General features: G+C 42.1%; 2 protein-coding genes across 2 annotated transcripts; one reads left to right on the top strand and one right to left on the bottom strand.

Annotated features, from left to right (window-relative positions):
* Positions 1-2,164: 2,164 nt before the first annotated feature.
* ccdc51 (coiled-coil domain containing 51) lies at positions 2,165-6,094 on the bottom strand. The gene is made up of 7 exons (XM_070846800.1): positions 6,025-6,094; positions 4,912-5,004; positions 4,612-4,810; positions 4,385-4,522; positions 4,034-4,198; positions 3,547-3,753; positions 2,165-2,977 (listed from the first exon to the last, which is right to left on the bottom strand). The coding sequence occupies exons 2-7, from the start codon at positions 4,914-4,916 to the stop codon at positions 2,402-2,404; spliced, it is 1,290 nt and encodes a 429-aa protein (XP_070702901.1). The 5' UTR covers positions 4,917-5,004; positions 6,025-6,094; the 3' UTR covers positions 2,165-2,401.
* A 75-nt stretch (positions 6,095-6,169) lies between these two features.
* tma7 (translation machinery associated 7 homolog) lies at positions 6,170-9,868 on the top strand. The gene is made up of 4 exons (XM_070849898.1): positions 6,170-6,286; positions 6,860-6,915; positions 7,267-7,351; positions 9,380-9,868. The coding sequence occupies exons 1-4, from the start codon at positions 6,271-6,273 to the stop codon at positions 9,412-9,414; spliced, it is 192 nt and encodes a 63-aa protein (XP_070705999.1). The 5' UTR covers positions 6,170-6,270; the 3' UTR covers positions 9,415-9,868.
* Positions 9,869-10,056: the final 188 nt, after the last annotated feature.

The raw sequence follows: 10,056 nt of genomic DNA, 5'->3' as shown, positions 1-10,056 counted from the left end.
TGTTTCTGAAAGTAGATTTGTATCCTAAACAGAGCATCAGCATATAGTGATGGTGGTCATAACTATATGCTGAATTATTTTCAAAAAAAATCAAGAGTTTTGATTCTCCATAATTAAATAAGAAACAAGCAACCAAATGTTTGCAAGCTGCCTGGAAACCCGTCAGTGCAGCTTGTGGCTGCATTTCTTTCTATTCTTATTTTATGTACTTCTAATAATCTATTTCTTATTTTTTCCATTTAGCTTTGTCTATTTCTGTCCTTGTGCTGTTGTAATCCCTGAATTTCTCTTTTTTGGAGATCAATAAAGATTTCCCATAACTGAAAAAGTACAGTATGTTGTATCCACATACTTTTGACAATAAGCTGTATCAGAAATAGTGAAAAAGGACACAGAGCTGGCTCGTCTTGACCTTTACAGGAGATAGAACATAGACAGAAAAACCACAGAAGCAGCAGGTGTCAGCTGATATCTCATCAGCTGCTGCCCCCTACTGGTTGCTGCTGGACCTTACACAATGTCTCTAAAAGTTATCGCTGATGAACTGTCATCATGCACAGTTGTTTTAGAGGCAGATTATAACTTGGCTTCAATTCCTCAAGACAGTGGTTCATCAGCAAATTGCTGATTCCAGCCTCTAAAATCAGAATATTTCCTGTTTCTCCCTGTCTATGTATGAATACCTTTGGGTTTAGAATTGCTGCTCAGACATAGCGAGCACTTAAAAGAGATCACCTTTGACTGTAGGAACTTGTGCCCTATTGTGTATTGTGTATTAGTATTGTGTGAACTATTACAGTACTATACTGTACTGCACTCTACTATTTTTTGTAGACCTGGCAATTAATCTATATCTATCTATAATCTGTATCTGGCAGATTACTTGATAATGATTTGAGAATGATTTGGCTGGTCAGTTACTATACAAGTCATTAAGGCAGTTCTTTAGCAAACGGTGAGGCTCAGCAGAACAAACAGTTTAATACATTAGTGGTGATCGGCCATGAGGAACAGCCCAACATCAGCATGAAAACACACAACACATTCAAGTACTGGAGGAGATTCAAATGGAATTCCACTGCAGGGAGCAGGCTTTGTAAAACTTTATTAACATTACTCTACATTTTGTCATATAGTTAGCTTTTGGGTGTTTTATTCTAGATTTTTATCTAAAGAACAGTGAGGACTGCAGTGATTAAAGGCAGGTAAAGGCCGTCTTTTTAAAAAGAAATATAATTTGGTCAGTTTTATTTTGTCAACACACATAACAATGCTTCCTTACATTACTGAAAAGTCACAGTTCATTTACTACTCCTTCATGTGTTTATACTGATCTAGTGCACCATTCATGTGAGATAAACCATCAAATATAAATTAACATGCCATAGGTCCTTCCAACGTCTGGAAGCAAAAATCAAGTGCAACTCTGATGTGTCTTTTGTCCGAGTATGGTGCCGTTTTAGCTCGGAGAGGACTGGACACGAATCCCAGAGGTGGGATCAAGACGTGGTCCCTCTGAGGTGAGGCTGGTTAACTGTGGAGGAGGCTGAAGAGGACAAGACTGAATGAAGTTACCACAGTTCGAAACTCACTTGGCAATGGACTAGCTTGGCCGCACATACCCGTCAATTATATCATCACGTTCTGATCAGATAATCGAAGGCTCAATTATGTCTCAGTCCTCTGCTGACTGGATGTGATTCAGAAGTGGTTGTTTGGCCAATAACCATGACATTTTTTACAAAGCACAAGGTTTAGCTCAACCTTTAGGTATTAAGATGCTGCTGCTCTCCACATTCAGCAAAATCTGGAGCTCTGAATTTTTATCAGGAAAAATGCATTCTTTCTGAAAATTAAAAGTCAGAATACTCAACCGGGAGGCTTCTGAGATGTAGGAAAAGAGGAGAAGGAAAAAAAAAAAAAAGCCAAACATATCGTGGTTTCTGTTTTATATCATGAATTGAATTTTTTTGCATTTTGGATTTCTACGCAGGCAAAGCAGGAACCTGCTGCTTACCAAAGGCCTCATAGTTTCCTCACAACAATATTAAGGTGGGTCCTTTAGAACTATAGTGTCAGTTTCGACAAACCTGATTATCATGTTTGACATTTAGGGGGGAAAAAAAAACATGGTGGACAGTAAATGAAAAACACAGGTGAATTGGGACTAAGCTTCTGTTACATGTTACCTTTAGATCACAGAATTAAAAATATTTAGAAGAAAGCAAAGTCACTCTCAGTTTCAGCAGTTCAATAAGCAGCAATAGTAGATGATACTCCCAAATCAAAACCTGTACCATGTTTATTAAAGGGAACTGTGTTACTTCCAACCAACTAATTGAGATAATTCCTCCCAGTGTCTGACAGTGTTAGAGTGCATGTGAACATGGAGGTATCATGTCTAACCAGCTCCTCTGAGCAGCAGGTAGACAGCAGAGATGGTAACAGCGGTGGCTGTGTAGGTAAATACAGCATTATAAAAAGTGCTGGTCCTGATTCGTTCTCCCAGTGTCCTTTGGGTCTCCTCCAGACACCTCACCACCGCCTCAGACTCCCACTGGTCCCCTCTCTCTGCCCTCTCTGGCGTTGCTAAGTGCAGCTGACCAGCCTGTGCTTCAGCCTGTGGTCTGGTCTCCAGCAGCTTCCTCACCACCGACAAGTCATCCTCAACTCTACCAAGACCCTGCTCCAGTTGGACCAGTTGTGGTGGCATGGACTCCAGGAGGGACTCTGTCTTTTGGCTGCTAATCTGGAGGTCTTTTAAGGCCGAAAGAGGCACCGTGGGCGAGTCTCGGGTCCGACCTCTTTTGTCCTGAGGGTCCCTTTGTGAGAAAGCGTCACTCAGAGTGACCCTGAGGCTGTCGATGAGCCCTCGGAGCTCGTCCTGCTGGGAGTGATGGTTTCCCGCCTGGACTTTGAGGGCTTCCTGCAGGCTCTCTGGACCTTTCTGGGCTTCCAGCAGCAGACTCTTCAGCTCCTACAGGTGAGAGAGGTGAGGCTGTATCAGCTGAAATAAGACCAAATGCACATTGGCGTCCTGGTGATGTGCTGATAGCGGTAAAATATACAGCACATGGGGAAAATCAGAACAGAGAGGTATGTGTGATTTGAGGGAAAAGGGAAAAAAAGCAGCTCTGTAAGGCTGGACTTGTGCACCGCTGTGCTTTGGGCTAAATGCTAATATCAGCATATGATGTTTAGTGGGTATAATGTGTTAGCATAACTACATTTGCTAATTAGCACCACACACAGTGGTCATCAACCAAAATACTGGACAACCTGACAACAGGAAGGTAACAGACCAACATCCAGGTGGTCTGCTGCTAAAAAGAACTTATTGCAAATATTAAAAAACTAAATTATTAAAATAAAAACAACAATCCACAATTCAAGCCAACATGTCAATAAATCCTAACAGTCTCTAGGCCCAATCTGACCACTGAGTGCAAACAAGACATTTTTTCTCAATATAGTGGTTGAAAATGTTTCAATTAGTGCTGACACAATTCGTGAAGTAATCCACCTGCCGTCATCACCGCTCCTCACCTGCAGGCGGACGCGGTTGACGTACGTCGATCCCATGACCCCGATCAGGGCTCCGAGCACCGAGCCGATGACGGACCAGTTCTTGGTGCGTTCCGCTCTCGTCCTCTCCTTCTCGTGGCTCTCCCTGACAGCCGCTGAGAACAAGGCGAACTTCTCCCTTTCCGCACCCTCGGCGTTCTCATACGCTGTGCGGAGACGACGCTCCTCCTGCGGTCAGGAGAGATCGCAAGGGTGGTTCACTACAAATTAACTTCAGTTAACTATGAACAGGTACATTACTGAACAGATCTCTCTGACAGGACTAATATTTCCTATATCATTAGTGATTAATGAATCGTTTTAGTGCATTTTTGTTTGTTTTGCAAATGGACTTTCTTCAGAGCTTTGAATGGACATCTGCTGGTCATTGTAAGGCTGAAACAGCAGTTACTGTATATCCGTCTCCCCCGTCCGATGTTTATGCACATTTTCAATTGCCTCAGCTAACCTGCAGCAGTCTGTGCTCCAGCGTGGCCAGCTCCAGGTAGTGAGCTTCCTCCCTGGAGACTCTGTCCAGTCGGTCTCTGACCTCCTTCAGTCTGACCTGCAGGGCCTCCAGGCTAGCATGAGCCTCGCGCACCATCCCTCTGGCCACCATAAACGCTGCCTCAGCCTGGAAAAACACACATCTGAAACTCACAATCTTTCTCGGTGTACATCAGTTGTTCTCTGTGACTTGTTGGAGAGTAGCAATGATTCATGGACAACTAAGAGTCTTCAGATCATTTGGCGTTTTCACTGACTATTAACATGCTCACACATCATCCTGGATTTCCAAGGTTTCCTGCGTGTTACTGACCTCAGTGACCTTGGTCTGGGCCACTCTGAGCTCATTGAGCCCGACAAACTCCTCATATCTCTCCCACCAGTAGTTGACTGTGGTGGTGGCCGTCTGAGCCGACCTCTGACCCCACTGTCGCCCCAACTCCCCTGCATGCTGGAGGATGGAGAGAAGTCAGTGGTAGTCAACATGTTGGCAGTGACGTCTATGACCTGGAAAGTTGTCAGAGGAGGGATTTCTTGTACCTGTAGGGCAGCCAGGGCACGCTCCTTTACCACCTCAGCTCCACCCTTCCCATTGGGAGGGCCGGGGTTAGTGGGTGGAGGGGGGCTAAGCTGATGATGAGCACTGTAGGTTCGGACCTGAGTGATTCTGCTAGGCAGGGACAGGCGGGACAGACAGCACGAGCCATGAGCCCAGAGACAGATCTGAGCTTCTCTGTACCTGTCACAGCGAAGATACTGTTAATCATCATCCTCTGTGTGCTATCTTTTATGTAGAAGCATCCAAAAAGCTACGGTCTCCCCCGCCTATGGTCCACATACCTCATTTAGAAAGGCAGCAGTCAGAAGTGCAGCTTGTGAACCGTCAGAGCTTCACTTTCACTACAGCTACAGATCCAACACTGGAAAAGGCACCTGTAAAGAAATAAATTAGATGATCAGTTATACATGTTGCAGAAGTTCAAGGCATTCCATTTCGGATCGGGATCTGACGACTGAATTGGGTCCAGCTTCTTAAAATATTTCTGATACAATCTCAGCAATCCAGCTAGATTAAATTTCAAATGTGAGTACTCCGAACTTGATGGTACTCATTATTAAGACATTTAGGCTCTGTCCACTCATTATTGAGTGAGACTATCTGCCCTACCAACTTATTAGTCAGGCTCTGATTTATACTTAAAAAACAAAGTTACTGCAACAAATGCCTGTATATTCATATTTGAATCAATATCAGCATTAATGCTAATTATATAATTCTTGGCATTGATTTAATAATTTATTGAATAACAACAAACTGACTGACTGAATGAATGAATGAAAACAGATTCCAGAGAATAGTTTTACTGTCCCATGTGGCAGTAAATAGTTTCACATGTTAAATTATGTCTTGATGAAAAGAAACAGACCATAGACATTATAATCTCAATCTAGCGACACCATGATGTAAGCAATTAAGAGGAACCTTACTCTGTTGCTCAATTGTACCGAGTGTGATAACTTATAACAAAAACACATTTAGACAAGACATTTAATAATTGGCCGACTTCAGAACCGCATCTAAATCTAAATCCAATCTAAATCTACCAGCTGGTGAACAAAAACATGACTAATATGGACTCTGTACCTTGATGATTTGTCTGTCCTCGTCATAGTGCCAACATACAACAGACTGATACTTAACATCAATAACCGGACAGAAAGGACAGGAAAGGAGGAAGGGGAAGTTTGTTCGTGACATTAGCTTAACATATATTTTCTCCACGGTTAGCTGAGTGCTCTGTCCCCTCTCCTGCTTCATTCATAACCAGCTAACTGCCTTTTAGCTTCACGTTGCTAACAGTTACCGGTAACATGGCTTTTTAGTAGTGTACAAAGTCGGTGCAATCTTTTAATAGGTTAAATGATAGAGAAAAAGTATCAAAATAAATATACCTGCTTTCTTCAATGTTGCCAAAGCATACTTGTCACACGGATTAAGTTTCTTTTGGCTAACTTGTTAGCATCTTGGTGACAAATGGTGTGTCAGATGATTTTCGCTCGGGCACATAACGGTAATACTACTTCCGGGTCACAGTTTACTGGGGTCCTAACAGCGCGGATTGGATCGACAACCGGCTTTATTTGCGACAAAAAATACATCTATTTCTTCCTTTTAATCCACTGTGACGAGTTTTAAGCATGTCCGGCAGAGAAGGTGAGCTGTTGTTTCATTTCATGGTCAGCTGAAAGTCTCGGCCATCATGAAAGGTTCATATTTGACAATGTAACAAAATCCATCGTAGCGTGTTTCGCTGCGTCGATTAGATTAGCCTGCTAACGGCTGCTAAAGAGAGCGCCAGTCCGATTACGTCCTCTTGAGCAGCCAAACTGCATTAAACTCGTGCTTCTTAACGCTGAATACTTTATTTTATGCCCGGAAATACACAAGATATGCCATGTAACCTGTAACATGTAAACCACGTACGAATAACTGCAATTGTCTGGGACGTTCGGGATGAAGTTTAATCACATGAAATACATAATTTAGCTAAACACAATCTATTCTATTTTAATGTGTTGTCAACATTTAAGCTAATGTTTAAATATTTGCATTGTAGCGGTACCGTAGGCTTCTTGGTGCAGCTACTTAGAAGTCATGTTGCTGCTACCAGTAAAGCAACATTTTCTGATAAGCAAAGTAAACAGTCAGGTTTGTCAAAGGAGCGTGGTGCCCTGGTCGTTATTACCAGTAGAGCTGTTACAATATCCATTCAATTATTGTCCCCAGGAGGCAAAAAGAAACCGCTGAAGGCGCCCAAGAAACAGGCCAAGGAAATGGATGACGTAAGTGTGTCCTTCTGTCCTTCTGTCCCATCACACCACACGATTATTTTGAATTTCTGTCGATATAAACATTCTTTTCATTCACATGTAACTTGAGGCGTGACAATAAAGCTAATATCCATATGTTCTTCATACAATGAACATTTGTCCAAGTCAATGCTTTGTGCACTCATTTCTCTTCCTTTTAAACACTGCAAAGCTGTTTTTCACTTAAATAAATAAAAAATATATATTCATATATCGACCAGAATTAATGTTAGTTGCAGCTGGAACTGAAGAGGAACATAAGACATAAGTGATATCATGGGAAGAGTTTAATCAAAGGATTGTTATCTGTCTGTGTGCCTGCAGGATGAGATGGCCTTTAAGCAGAAGCAAAAGGATGAACAGAAGGCCATTGATGCATTGAAGGCCAAAGCTGCTAAAGGACCTCTAGGTAAGACCGGAAAAACAGCCGTGTTGTATATGACATGTATGTGGCCCTAGAAAGAAATGTTTTGGATTTTTTTTCCCCTCCCAAGTCAATCCTCAAACATTAATCACATTTCATATTAACATTGAAAGAGCTCGGTTTATGGTCATGAGTGGTGCAAGGATTTAACTGGGGTTCTGCTGATACATCGTCTAGTGCAGCGTCACATTGCTGCCCGTTATTAGAACCCCTGCAGCACTAAATGGATGTTTCCATAGCCCAATTGTGTTTCTCCTTACTGTTGCTCTCTACTGAACATCTTTCTGTTCTTTCGTTCATTGTGAGAGAGAGCAGCAGTCACAGTGAGGAGATGTTTTCCAGTGTAATGGCTTTAAAAGAGAGCTGTCAAAGTCCACAGTCCTCACTCAGTGCAAGAATCATGCAAGAATATCGTTCCATATAGCCAACGTGAGGCTTCAGCGGTCTGACTTAAACACATGAAGCGGTTATCTTGGTCCTGGTGGCCGTGTGGTGGTTAGCTTGTGTTTTGGCCCAGTAAGAAACCAACACACGACTACCAGGACAAAGATTCTTTCAAATCAATATTTACCCTAGGATGGAATTGCCAGTACCAAAAGGGCTCCCGAGGCGTCTCAGTACATTTGTGCACAGTAATGAACGGAGGGAATCTGTTGACATTAATATCAAAAATTGAAATGCGTGCGCACAATGCTCAGGTTCATTGCAATGAAGTAACATGTCACCCTGTGCAACAGTAGGGCTCACTTATGTGAGTTTAACATTTTGGAGAACAATGGAGCTTTATGGAAGAGAAGAATAACAGTAATCAGCTTTAGCTCCAAAAACAATACTCTAGCTATTCAGATCAATCATTGTTAGTTTATGTCTTTACATGGGGGTTCGTGACTGTTAGAATATTCTAGAATATTCCCAGCATTACACTTTAAACTGACATTCAGGGATTCTCATATTCTGGTAAAAATGATATTTTTATAAATCATTAAATTCCTCTCTGATAAACTGAACAGGGACAAAGCTGCGTATAACAAACAGCTCAGCCAGTCTTTTAAAAAAGTAGTTTTGACTCATTGCAAATTAAAATAAAAGGAAGTATGTAACTCTTATACACACAAATCCCCCCAAAAACATCTCCTTAAAAGGTGACTAGTTTGCATCTCTTAATTCTGCAGAAGGAGCATGTAGCTATATGAATTCATTAATGCTACTTCCTGTTTATTTTGGTTATGTAACATAGCAGCCAAAAGATGGAATGTTACTCTTACAGGCAGGCTACATTGAACACGTAACGTATGTGGACCGTGCGGCAGGGCCCCTCCACTGTAATCAATGAGCCTGCCTAGCTGACAGACCACAGTCGGAGGTGCAGGGAGATGTTTGCTTAGGCTAACATCCTTCACTTCTCCTGCTGTTGGTGACACAACAAGACTTTTTTTGGGTCTTGAGAAGCCGCAGCATTCATTAACTGACACACTGTAGCTCATACTGCATATTTACTGCCTGACTGAACACTTACCGCTAACCTTTTCCTTGGCCCCACTCGCTCACACAGTCACTTTTCTGACACTCACTCAGATTTTAGCAGGGGGGGGGGGCACATAATTCTGCAGCAGTGGCGTGCTGCTACTGATTGAACATGGGTGATGCAGTGCAAATGACATTTTCCGTTTCCAAAATAGCCACTGTGGCGCGTGTGATGTGAATTTTTAAATCATCTGCCCATATCCGCAAAGGATGCCTGCAAAAGTGTATGCAGACATCGATTGTCATATCAACATAACCGTTTCCGGTGTGGAATATATCTACACCTTTACAGCGACAAGAAACTACACGAACATATAGGCGAGTGAGTACTGTATTAAGACCACCCCCTACCTTCATTTACAATCTGACCTTCAGTTACTAACATATTGACAACTCTTGAAATGTACACACTTAAAAACAAAGTATTGGTCCGATTAGAGGTTTTCTTTGACACTTATGGTTCCTGTCTTTTTTTTTTTTAACCTCCAGGCGGCAGTGGCATCAAGAAATCAGGCAAGAAGTAAAATCTGAATCTGAAGACAGTTTGACTATTCCCCGGCTTCGCTTCCTGCGTCTGCGATGTGTGTATGTTCACTGAGAAGACTCCAGTTCATTTTTCTCTCTTAAACATGAACGGCGTCAAACTTAAAACCCGCCCTGGTGTTGACCCTCTCCACCAGAGAAAATGTACAGAAAGCAATTTCAGTGATTTTGCAGATTTCAAGGCCCGGAGTATCTGTTGCCTGTCAGGCCCGGTACACACCCCCTAAGTCCCTATTGGCACGTAATTAGAGTGTTCACACTGTGTTGTTTGTTGTCAACCACACTGAAGAAATGGAAAGTGTGAAAGAATCCTGATCTCCACAGTGTTTTGGTTTGTGGCCATGTGAAACTTCAGAAACACAAATTACCCCCGTCTGTCTTCTGATTTTTGTTGTAATGTAAACAGGGAGATACTAATAAAGTTTTTGTAAGTAATGCTTGTTATTTCAATCAGTCAAGAACGATCAAACTTTAAATTCACATTTGTTGTTTATTTTTTAGGCCTCATTAATTCAGTAACTTGAAACTGCAGCTTTTTATTAGCAGTGACACATGACACAGCTTCAGTAACAACACCTCTAGTTGGGAATAACCAGGACATAATCGCCATTTACATCCTTAAT

This window comes from Pempheris klunzingeri, chromosome 2 (genome assembly GCF_042242105.1).
Source record: "Pempheris klunzingeri isolate RE-2024b chromosome 2, fPemKlu1.hap1, whole genome shotgun sequence".
Lineage (NCBI taxonomy): Eukaryota > Metazoa > Chordata > Actinopteri > Acropomatiformes > Pempheridae > Pempheris > Pempheris klunzingeri.
The sequence above is the reverse complement of the archived record's forward strand: the minus strand, read 5'-3'. Positions and strand labels throughout refer to the sequence as shown.

Excerpts from the sequence above, each read along its gene's own strand:
- tma7 (XM_070849898.1), top strand. Across the intron at positions 6,916-7,266 it reads AGGCCAAGGAAATGGATGAC|GATGAGATGGCCTTTAAGCA; the intron begins GTAAGTGTGTCC and ends GTGTGCCTGCAG. Across the intron at positions 7,352-9,379 it reads AGCTGCTAAAGGACCTCTAG|GCGGCAGTGGCATCAAGAAA; the intron begins GTAAGACCGGAA and ends TTTAACCTCCAG.
- ccdc51 (XM_070846800.1), bottom strand. Across the intron at positions 3,754-4,033 it reads TGGAGCACAGACTGCTGCAG|GAGGAGCGTCGTCTCCGCAC; the intron begins GTTAGCTGAGGC and ends TCCTGACCGCAG. Across the intron at positions 2,978-3,546 it reads TCAACCGCGTCCGCCTGCAG|GAGCTGAAGAGTCTGCTGCT; the intron begins GTGAGGAGCGGT and ends TCTCACCTGTAG.